The sequence below is a fragment of the Barbus barbus genome (assembly GCF_936440315.1).
Source record: "Barbus barbus genome assembly, chromosome: 48".
Taxonomy (NCBI): domain Eukaryota; kingdom Metazoa; phylum Chordata; class Actinopteri; order Cypriniformes; family Cyprinidae; genus Barbus; species Barbus barbus.
In genome coordinates this window covers 5,250,851-5,263,191 of record NC_136726.1, presented here as the reverse complement: position 1 = coordinate 5,263,191, position 12,341 = coordinate 5,250,851, and the positions used below count along the sequence as shown (strand labels likewise).

The following is a 12,341-nucleotide window of genomic DNA, read 5'->3' as shown; positions in this document are numbered from 1 at the left end:
GCCTGTTGATATCAGCAAGTCACTAGAAACTGAAAGGCCAGTAATCATTCTCAGGGAAGTGTGTTATGTGTTTCTCATGTTTATAGTTTTGTAAAACCTGAGGTGAGTGACAGACAGCGCCACTTTCAGTTTTAATTTAACACGGATGAACAAAGTTTGCCCAAATATAGGCCATCATTTGAATAAGCTCTCCATCTAAACTAGGGCACAGCAAGGGGAGGATGAATAAGTAACACACACACACACACACACACAGGGCAATGAAAGTTTGATTAGGACCTTCTGTCAGTGTGACATGTTGTTTGGGATGAACACTGGATCAGTAGAGACAGATTGCAGGTCCCATCAGGGAATCTCCATCCCACACTCGCCAAGACTCATAATTAGCGCCAAAGTGCCGTAGAGCTTCAAAAGGGTCCTAATGAGCTCCCGTAGCCCTGAGCTGTTTGGGAATAAACCGTCTAAACCTCAGACAACACTTGCGTGTCCTGCAGTGAAACAATGTCTTAAGTGTGCTTCCAGGGTGTTGCTAAGGTGTTTTTGGTTTCTAGGGTGATACTTTCCAACCTAAGACTAAATTAGTGATGCAACGAAATTTCAGCAACCAAATATATTCAGCCGAAACACAACTACATGAGTAAACAAACTTTAATATTGGCTTGACAAAGCCTTGTTTGAAAGTTGGAAATAACTTTGAAAAGCTTGAAGTTTAAAGATGTTATGCAAAGTCAAGGAAATATTATTAACATGCTAGCACATTGCTAAAATGTTTAAGCAAGTTGATAACATGATTTAAAGGGTTAATCCACCCCAAAATGAAAATTGTGTCATTAATCCCTTACCCCCATGTCGTTCCAAACTAGTAAAAGCTTTGTTTGTCTTCGGAACACAATTTAAGATATTTTAGATGAACACCGGGAGGCTTTGTAAAATAGTCCATTTTGTAAAATAGTCAACCGTAATTTTACGAAGCTACGAGAATACTTTGTGTACGCAAAGAAAACAAACTTTCTACGTTTGTTTACACTTTGATTTGAACGAAAATAGCGCATCCTTGTGGTGACCTGACACAGAACAGCATACAGCAGTTTGCTTCCAGCGGATACTCTCCAAAATGGCGCTACGCTGACACGGAGGAGACAAATTGTTGAATAAAGTCATCATTTTGTTTACTTTGCGTACAAAAAGTGTTCTCGTAACTTCATAACGTTACGGTTGAACCACTGATGGCAGATGGACTATTTTGGCGATGTCTTTCATACTTTTCTGGGCCTTGAGAGCGTTTTCATACAAGATATCTTAATTTGTGTTCTGAAGACGAACAAAGCTTTTACGGGTTTGGAACGACATGGGGGTGAGTAATTAATGACAAAATTTGCATTTTGGGGCGGAGTAACCCTTTAACATTCTGCTGACAGAATTAAGCACAATGCTAACTGAAATTGGCATCCTCCTACCATGGTTTAACACTTTGGTAATACATTTTAATCTATTGCTAGTGTTTTAACATGTTGCATATCATTTTAAATATGGATATTTTCTAGGGCTGGGACGATAAATCAATGCAGAATTGATTCGTGGATTGATTCTGAGATCTTCCGAATGCATCGCAATTCCTCTGGAAGCGATTCTGAGCTTAGATTTGAACAACAGATGGCGCTAGAGGTGTGCGATATTGAAAAAAAAAAGATCTCGATTTTTTTTTTTCCGATAACGATAATTAGACGATATTTTGCAAAGTGTGTTATTGTGCTGATATCTGACTACTGTGGACAGCTGCAGTTGATTGACGGTTGATTCATTCAGGAACGAAGCACTGTCATGTTGCTCAGAGACGTAAAACAGTGCTGTTTGGAATAATGTTTTGTTGGCGAAATGGAGCAATATGATGTCTAAAACGTAAGTCTTTTAATATTAACTTATTGTTTATTGAACTGTTGTATATAATCAATATCACAATTGTAATTAGGGATGTCAACGATTAATCGACGATCGATTAATTGTCGAGAAGCAATGCAATCGATAAGAGGTGCACGCGGCTCATGCGCAAAACACGTGCAAATGTCATCAAATGAGTGACGGTGAAGGGGCTGGATCTTACACGAAAATAATTTACTAATGTACAAACTACGCTTTTAATGTGATTCAAACTTTAAAAGTACATTAAAACAGATACAATACAAAGTTATTTTGTATTGAAATGTAGTAATAAGTCATGTTCAATTCTAATTTCTCTATATAATTGTTGCATATCGGACACTTCGCTTTGACAGGGCTGCGCGCACGCGAGCAGGACAGATACTATAGAGGCTATTCATTCAGACAACTTGATAATTCGTTCCTACGACATATTAATTTGTGGCCACTGTCCAGGTTTCATTCATTTGTTCCCTAGAAAACCAATAAATTTAAATGCGGGAGCAATTTAAGTCATAGTAACGAATTCTTCATTCATGGCCACGAAATCTTTCCTTTCCCCCCACGTTTACCACAGTAAGAGATGCGAAAACCGTGATTAAAACAACAATAAAATAAACCTGCGAATCTAGAGGATGAGACAGTGAGGATTTGGGAAAAGAAACAATAAAAAAAATATTAAATTGTAATGTAATTTCACCTCAGCTCAGAATGCTTTTATGACACGATATTAATGTAAACACAGCCCACTGTGAACACCCTTGTAATTCGCTTTAACCTTTTCGAATTTTATGAATGGTTATTTTAGGTTCAAGTGTGTGTAAGGATTTGGAAACAAGCAGAGTACGGCTGTTTCTAAAGCATGCTGCGCCATCTACTGTTCAAAACTAAGCTCAGAATCGACTTGAGAAAGAATCGCGATGCATTCGGAAAATCTCAGAAACTATGCTGAAGCATTTCTCGATTCGTGATGCATCGATTTATTTTCCCAGCCCTAATATTTTCCTTACAAAAACACAATTTTGCTATAGGAGGCCGTTATTCGCCCACCGGAGCCATGTGATGCACGTTTTATTATGGATGGATGCGCTTTATTTGACTACTTTTGGACTGTTGAACAAAAACACCAACCCATGCCTTTATAAAGCAAGGAACATTTTCTAGAATGCCTTGAGGGTGAATAAAACATGGACTAATTTTCATTTTTTGGTGAACTAACCCTTTAATTTAGTATCAGATCTGGCGCATCAAATATGCTAAATCCTGAAGGTCACACATTTGAGCTTCCCTGTTTATCAATTAATATTAATAAATGTAAAATAAAAAGATTATTTAATAAAATACAATATTTAAAACATTTAAAATTGATGTCGTCATGGTTTCTGTATTTCTAGATAAGCAAATTATGAATATTCCCAAATTCACCCCCGATGTAATAACAAATTTAGCATTTTAAATGCACAATACTTAACGATTTATCATTTGTCTTAAAATTAATAATTAAAAAACATGTCATTTTACAGTAACTATCTTGGAGCATCACATCATGAGCTCAGTATGGTGTATTCCTACATCCCTACTTTATTTGATTTAATTTCAGCTTTATTTCAATTACTGAAAATGATTTGTAATAATTTTAGTAAATAATATTCAACACTTTTCAGCAGGTTTTGGTTCAGATTTATAAAGATTCACAGCGGTTCAATCACCGAGATTTATTACCAAAACTTTATTTTTGGTTTTCGCCTAAATTATAACTAGTTTCAAATTCTGTGTTTCTGTAAATATCTCATTTTGGATCATCCCTAGAGTGATATTCTGGTCTAGTTACGACTCGGTTCCTCCTTTAATGGAAGTCTAGAGAATGTTTCACCCGTTTTATCATCTGTCAGGTGAATATGGTAAGTGTGATTGCTTAGGAAAGCAACAGCATTCCTCTTGTCGGTAAGCGATGTGATTTATCATTGAAAAACTACAGGCAGGGCTGAAAGCAAGAACTAGACATCGGCTCTGGGATCTGCCAAGACTTTAGAGCCGCATACATGCACCCTGTCACCAATATGAAACCCTATAGTCCCTCTGGACGCTCAGGATAAACTTACTGACACTATCAGCTCTGCGTTTTACAGACATACATCCAATACCTAGGATTGGAAATGAAAATGATTTGCCAAATCATTGTTATCTGACAGAGTAATTTAAAATCACATATTGCTAAACATTATATTAGGGCACCAGTAAATGGTCTCAACAGAGTATGAAGTATCAGTTTTCCCCGAGCCGCAACCCTACAACAGAAGCAGGCCTAAGTGGTTTCCAGTCCGGTTCAGACAGTAAAAGGAATCTCACATGGGAGACGAAGGAATCGAACACTGAGGAACCATAACAGATCCAGGCTGAGCGAGCGACTGACATCATCCCCCAAAATAACCAGCACTGGCCAGATCATTACATCTGTCTAGCCTAAATGTGCTGCCCTACACTGCAGACACTTCAAGACAATGTTGGGCTAAACGCATTACTGCACGGTATGGAGAAAAATGACATAAAATACCAACAAAAATATGAACGCATCCATATATCTCAAACTCTGTGAATGATTCATGATGCAACAATATTTCTCAAATAAATATAATTAATTTGCTGGTGTTTGCATTTGCAAATACATTCTTCCTACCTTCTGGAAAAAACTAAAACTGTTTTTCTGGTCTTAGCCAGTGTTACTTTAGTATTGTTCATGTACTATTATAGTATTGAATAATATTTTAGCATTTATTTTTAACTTACGTTTTATTAATTGTCACTACGTGACTGTCATTTTATTTTTTATTATGTCATTTTAATGAGTTTTTTTTTTTATTTCACTTTATTTTAATTTAGTATTTTAACCTAAACTTTTTTATTTGTATTTCAATTAGTTTATTTTATACTATTATAGTATTTAATAATATTTTAGCATTTATTTATTTACATGTTAGTTATTTTGCTAGGTGACTGTCACTGGAAGTAATTTTAATTCTGTTTTTTTTCTAATCTTTTTTTTAATTATTATTTTAGTTAGTTGCATAATTTTCATTAAAGATTTTTATTTATTTTTTTTAAGTTTTCCGATGCAATATTTTTTTTTTTTACAGATTTTTTTTCTTCAATTAAGAATAAAATAAAAATAGTTTTAGTTTTAGATAGCAATATCCAACACTGGTCTGGTTTAAGATGGTCTTAACTGGTTTAACCTGGCAAGTCTTTGGCCCAAAACCGCTTTAAAACCAGCCAACAGACCAGAAAGCATCTTAGACCTGCTTAAACCGGTTTTTCAGCAGGTTCTGGTTCATATTTAAGATTCACAGACATAAGTTAGTTACATAATGGCAATTTAGTGCAGTGAAAAGTGCCTGTAAATACAGATTAATCGACTATTAATTGATCAAATTGAATCCCACTCGCATCTTTTTAAATAACAGGAAATAGTCTATAGAAGAACATACTTTCATTTAGTAGTAAAATCCACAAAACTCGCTGTACAGTATACAAATATCAAACTTTTGTACTTAAGCGACCTTAACTTGATTGACCCGAGTTGAAACAAATTATTAAACTTTCGCACTGCTCTGCATTGTTATGAATCCTACTATTCCGAGGAATATTAATATTCATAAGCAGAGCCTTTGCTATTGGCGCGCTAACCAAGCGACGTCAGCGGAAACTAATTAGTATGCACCAAATGGTCCTTCGCCATTGGAGCAAACTCGGGATGGACTACTTAATATTCATGAGCTGGTCTTTGTCATAGTAGGAATGCGCGATTGTTCGTCCGGTACTATATGGGGCGTCACCCGAGTTCATATTCATACAGAGAGGCTCATAACTGTCTCATGGATGCCACCAAAACTGAACAAATTAGACAACAGACAACATGTTTACATTCAGCGCCAGACGTGAAGCCTTCTCCGGTAACGACAAGAAGCAACGGTCAGTTTGCTGGATTGTAAACTGGTCTGATTCAGTGTTTAGATGCTTGAACACGGTTCATTGTGACGGGTGGATAAAACATAACCTAATTCAATAAATACTACATGATGTTTTGTCTCTATTTTCATCAAATAGCTTAAAATAAAACGCTGATTATTAAAAGTAGAGAACAGTACAGGATCCATCGATGACCGATCGTCCACAAATGTAAACATTCTCAAGCAGTTATAAAAACACACCAATAATCGCCACAAATATCAGCTAACTGTGTGTAGATTAATACATATGTGCTTCAGGTAAACATAAAGTCGGTCCACTTGGTCACCTCACAATATTACACTGCAATCTAACGATTTATGCTTAAAATAACAAAAACAATTGTCACTTCACCTGGATTCCCCGGATACAGTCACTCTCCAGGAGATTGCGTTTATTTCGAGATTTTCCTGGATTGCATTAGAAGTAGCAGACAGTCCGGTGTGAACAATGTGCTCCGCTGTAGTGTGTGTGTGTGTGCAGCCTACGCCCTGCCCATACGACACACAGCCCCGCCCCTCAGCTCAGCCACCAATCCTGCCACGGCAAAAGGCTCAGCCTTCTCACAGCCAATCACAAGGCTTGGTCCCGCCTCCAAAAACACAACAACCAATCGGATTCGTACAATACACACCCGCCAGAATACGGATCTTCTGCTTTGCAAACGCACTATCAAATATTATTTTTCGAGTGTGATCATGCATAAGATTTATGAGCAAGTGGCACTGTTTCTTTATTTGCAGTGTAATTCAACTACTTAATGTTGAAGTTTATGTATTCATTTAAAACTGTTTATGAGTCGCTATGCCTTTTAGAAAAAAGCTAGTATGAGTCAAAACAATGCCGCATATATTTGCAAGAGAATTGAAGTATTGCAAAAGAAAATAAAGTTTTGCAAACGGAAATGAAAGTATTGAGAAAAAAATGATGTGCTTTTTGTAAACAAAAAATAAAGAAAATTAAGCATTGTGAGAAAAAAACAAGTTTTGCAAATAAAAAAATTGCTAAATATAAATGAAATGCAAATGATTTTGCAATATTTTCCATGACCATCTACTAATTTATTTGCAACTCTGCTTTTAATTTGCGTTTCAGTCAAGTTTGACCAAAGTTTAAAACTTGCATGTTTTCATTTTATTAACTTTATTAACAAATGTATATGTGTATTAGCAGCGTTTGCTCAAGTTAAAGAACTTGTTAATATGAACATCTGCTGTTTATTTCTCTCAATGTGCTCACTTTTATAGCATTAAAATGCGTATTGTTTCATTTGGTTAACTAAATGTGTATTAACAGCGCTTGTTTAAAATCTCTTAACCTGTGGGAGGATGCCAGCGCACGCGTTAGTTTAGAGTTACTGCTAGTTTTAATGGAAAAGAATGCAATTAACTTCATAAAATATACATCATTAGACTCAAGCTTTATATCGATCTCGACTTCGTTTTTCATTTGCATAACTCCTGGCATAAATTAAGAAATGACTGTCACTGGAAGATTTAAAAAACGAAGCTTGAGTCTTTTTGGTTTAGTTTTGTTGTGGCCACGAGTTTTAATCATGCATAAACAAACCCACGTGACCATAGCAACCTGGGATTATCAGAGATTGATCAAATATATTTTTTATTATTATACAGCCTTGAACGTTAAGAGATTGAAATGAAGGAAAAATAAATCAAATACATAACGAATATAAAAATATTACTAAAAATAATAATAATACAATACATGGACTTACAAGACTTGTGGGATGGATAAAAATGTTTTCTTGTCGGCCTATTTTATTAGCCTATATGTACTTGATGTAACATTTATTCATAATAAACTTAATTCTAATGCTGTCTACATCGCCTATGGTTAACACTTCAGCCACCAGAGGTCGCTGTATACCTAAAAGCGCCAGCGAGTAAAATTTACCCATGCTATGACTACTGTTTTGATATGGCTAAAAACATATTATGCCACTGTCTTCGCAATAGAGTCATAAAATTATTACTTTTAATCATCAGCTATGTTTTTGTCCTGCTGTTTTAAGTTCACAGCTATATTTAAGCAGGTTACACTAATCACTTTTCTTAATGATGAATATAAACCAGCCTGCAATGACAACGAGAATTACAGGGAAATAAATACATATTTGGGTGGTGTAATATTATAGCTAACCCGTGTTAATTAAAATGACTAAAATACCCTAAATAGACTATTATAAGTAATTCACCACACTGCATGATACAGGATGTATGATACAAGGACAAATTCAAGTTTCACCTAATTAATTATTAATTTGTTTAGTTATATAATTTATAATTTGAATAAGAGAACAACACCAATAAACTTGGGGTAATAATACAAATAGTTTTATTCTCACATCATAATTCTTTTTTTTTCAGGAATAAATAAGCAACACAGTAGCAAACCATAAACGATAACTAATTTCAAAACAAAAATTAATAATTAATCCAAAGTTTGAACATTTTTGAGTAGAGGAATAAACATCTAAAACATCTTCATTTGAATGTGCGTAATACGTACAATGACAGCGCAACAATAAGGGAATTATGCCTAAATTTGTCCCGATGGCGCTTAAAGGTATAAATGCCCCAATTTTATTCTGGTTTTATCTAAACAATTTGTTTTAACAACAGGGGAATGTAAACAACACAGTTTTAGTAAAAGTCAAATACTGTAAGAATATATATCATGTAGCCTATTTGAAAAACAGCCATGGGTAAAATTACCCCGTGGTGGTGTTAATATAATAATTTAATAATGTAACATATATTTTTTAATTTATAATTTCTTAATTCAAAATAAAATATTAATAAATACTTCTGATAATCCCAGTTTGCTATGGTCACGCGGGTTCGTTTACCAATTAATATCTCGTGGCCACGACAAAACTAAACCAAAAAGACTCAAGCTTCGTTTTTTAATCTTCCAGTGACAGTCATTTCTTAATTTATGCCAGGAGTTATGCAAATGAAAAACGCCACAAAGTGAGACGCGCAGAAACGTGAAGCGCAAAGTGGAAAACGGTATCACAAGCTCAAACTTGACTGAAACGCAAAATAAAAGCAGTGTTGCAAATAAATTAGTAGATATGGTCATTATATAATCATTGCTTTTGCTCTGTTTCATTTATATTTTGCAATTCTTTATTTTTATTTGCAATGCGTTTATTTGCATTTTTTTCTCACAATGCTTCATTTTCTTTATTTTTGTTTACAAAAGGCACATTATTTTTTCTCAATACTTTCATTTCCGTTTGCAAAACTTTATTTTCTTTTGCAATACTTCAATTCTCTTGCAAATACAGTGCCCTCCAAAAGTATTGGAACAGTAAGGCCAATTCCTTTATTTTTGCTGTAGACTGAAAACATTTAGGTTTGACATCAAAAGATGAATATGAGATGAGAGATTAACATTTCATCTTTTATTTACAGGTATTTTCATCTGGATCTGATACACAACTTAGAAGATAGCACCTTTTGTTTGAACCCACCCATTTTTCATGTTACCAAAAGTATTGGAGCAGATAGAATTAACAGATTAAAGTGAAAAAGACTTAATATTTAGTTGCAAATCCTTTGCTTTCAATAACTGCATCAAGCCTGTGACCCATTGACATCACCAAACTTTAGCATTCTTCTTTTGTGATGCTTTTCCAGGCTTTCACCGCAGCCTCTTTCAGTTTTGGGGGGTTACTCCCTTCAGTCTCTTCTTTAGCAGGTAAAATGCATACTCTACAGGGTTTAAGTGTGGAGATTGACTTGGCCAGTCTAAAACCTTCCACTTCCTGCCCCTGATGAACTTCTTTGTTGTTTTGGCGCTATGTTTTGGGTCATTATCTTGCTGCATGATGAAGGATCTCCCAATCAGTTTGGTTGCATCTTTCTGTAAATTGTCAGACAAAATATTTCTGTAGACTTCTGAGTTAATTTTGCTGCTGCCATCATGTGTTACATCATTAATAAAGTTTAATGAGCCTGTCCCAGAAGAAGCGATGAAAGCCCAAGCCATTACATTACTTGTGTAATGTGTACTATAATGTACACCTGTGTACACTGTGTTTCAGAAGAGCTTGTATGTTTGGGATCATGAGCAGATCCTTTCTTTCTCCAAACTTGAGCCTTTCCATCACTTTGGTCCATAAAACCATCGTGGCCTAATGGTTAGAGAGTCGGACTCGTAATCGAAAGGTTGCGGGTTCGAGCCCCCGGCCGGCAGGAATTGTAGGTGGGGGGAGGGAACGTCCAGCGCTCTCTCCACCCTCAATACCACGACTGAGGTGCCCTTGAGCAAGGCACCAAACCCCCAATTGCTCCCCGGGCGCCGCAGCATGGCTGCCCACTGCTCCGGGTGTGTGTGTGTGTGTGTGTGGATTTGTTCACTACTCACTGCTTTGTGTGTGCACTTGGATGGGTTAAAGGCAGAGCACCAATTTCGAGTATGGGTCACCATACTTGACAATACGTCACGACTTTAAAACCTTGTCCCAGAATTTTTGAGGCACGTCTCCTATTCTTCTTGCTAATGAGTGGTTTGCATCTTCTGGTGTAGCCTCTGTACTTTTGTTCATGAAGTCTTCTGCGAACAGTAGATTGTGATACCTTCACTCCTGCCCTCTGGAGGTTGTTGCTGATGTCACTAACAGTTGTTTTAGGGTCTTTCTTTACAGCTGTCACAATGTTTCTGTCGTCCACTGCAGATGTTTTCCTTGATCTACCAGTTTGAGGTGTGTTACTCAGTACACCAGTGGTTTCTTTCTTCCTCAGGAGATTCCAAATGGTTGTACTTGCTATTGCCAGTGTTTGTGCAATGGTTTGATTGATTTTTCATCTTCTCTCAGCTTCACAATTGCTCGTTTTTCACCCATAGACATGTTGGTTACACGTCTAACTAACTGTAAATGCAGTCTGCACGGATCTGAAACTGAGCGCAGACATTCAGTGCTATTTATTATTTGAATAATCCATTAATAGGACACACCAGGGCAACAAAACACACGTCAGTCACATGTTCCAGTACTTTTGGTAACATGAAAAATGGGTGGGTTCAAACAAAAGGTGCTATCTTCTAAGCTGTGTATCAGATCCAGATGAAAATACCTGTAAATAAAAGCTGAAATGTTAATCTCTCATCTCATATTCATCTTTTGATGTCAAACCTAAATGTTTTCAGTCTACAGCAAAAATAAAGGAATTGGCCTTACTGTTCCAATACTTTTGGAGGACACTGTATATGCAGCATTGACTCCATACTTACATATATTTTTAATTCATTTACTTAGACATCCTTTGTGAATATTTTGGCCAGTCTTTGTAATTTTTAGTGAGTATCTTGACCGGGCCTTTTGTCTTTCTGCTGATGTTGCTTATCTGGTCAGTTTTTAGGGAATATATAGTATCTAGGGGTGCCACAACAACTGAACACACAATAATAAGAACACTAAACTATAAAGCCTCTTAATAACGCAAATATTTTGTCTATTATTCATAAGTGTGAATGTAACATTCATCTATTACAGACATTTTTTTTTATCATTTCAAACAATGTCACGTTTCAAATGAACTACAAATCCCACGTTTGCCCGTATCCAGGAAGTAGATCCTGTTGCTAAGAAAACTTATCCTCTTGCTGTCCAGTTAGGCAGAAGATAAATGCTATACACTGAATATCACGTTAATTAGGCTCAAAAGGTAAGAACATAGATAAACTCTATGAAATACAATGCTAATATATTGTATGCCATTTCAACAGTTTACTGGAATTCGCCGTTTTCACCAAAACTGTTAATATTTATTCAGGGCAGATGCAATAAAGGTTACAGATGTCGAGGGAATCGTCGATAAAGAGGAGACCAGGCTCAGCTCTGTCCATTGTGACTGAGTTCAGTGGATCTGGTTTATTAAACCCCAAACCTGATCCCGATCCTGATCCTGAAGAAGATCAGAGTCTCTCACCTCACAAACTGGTACGAGCTCGATGAGGAGAATACACATCAAACATGTGCAGTGCGAAAACATTATATTATTTCTGAAATAAAGAGCAAAAAGAGTGGAAAAACTGAGGTTTAAGCTAATTGTTTTTTCAGAAAATGATTTCTGGATCAGATGATTTACAGGAAGTGACTTCACTGGAGATGTGTGTTGACACGCGACAGGAAACTCTGGACAACTTCGGTCAGATTTGCTTATTAATTTTTATGTATTGGTAATAAGAATTTTGGGGATTCAAATGTTTACTTAATAAACTTTCACGTTGTGAGAAACAGTAATGGTTTGAAGTGACTGAATAAATACAACACCATCTGATGAATCTGATGATTGTTTGTGTTTTTGTGGTCTTGTGTCACAGGAATCTACTTGCCCAAACTTACACAGCTGAAAATGAACAACAGTTTGATCTCATCTGTGCGGTAA

General features: G+C 36.0%; 2 protein-coding genes across 3 annotated transcripts in view; one reads left to right on the top strand and one right to left on the bottom strand.

The window, feature by feature from the left end:
* LOC306866304 (GTPase HRas-like) overlaps positions 1 to 6,424 on the bottom strand; it is a 23,815-nt gene extending 17,391 nt beyond the window's left edge. Inside the window, exon 1 of one of the 2 annotated variants that reach the window (XM_079411403.1) lies at positions 6,277 to 6,424. The gene's annotated coding sequence lies outside the window, so the exon portion shown is untranslated. The remainder of the gene's footprint in view (positions 1 to 6,276) is intronic. The other variant, XM_079411402.1, reaches the window with a different exon arrangement.
* On the top strand, positions 5,765 to 12,341 carry LOC306866588 (leucine-rich repeat-containing protein 56-like; the record flags this gene model as incomplete). Its single annotated transcript, XM_079411846.1, has 4 exons — positions 5,765 to 5,886; positions 11,727 to 11,893; positions 12,014 to 12,101; positions 12,277 to 12,341. The coding sequence occupies exons 2-4, from the start codon at positions 11,750 to 11,752 to the stop codon at positions 12,339 to 12,341; spliced, it is 297 nt and encodes a 98-aa protein (XP_079267972.1). The 5' UTR covers positions 5,765 to 5,886; positions 11,727 to 11,749.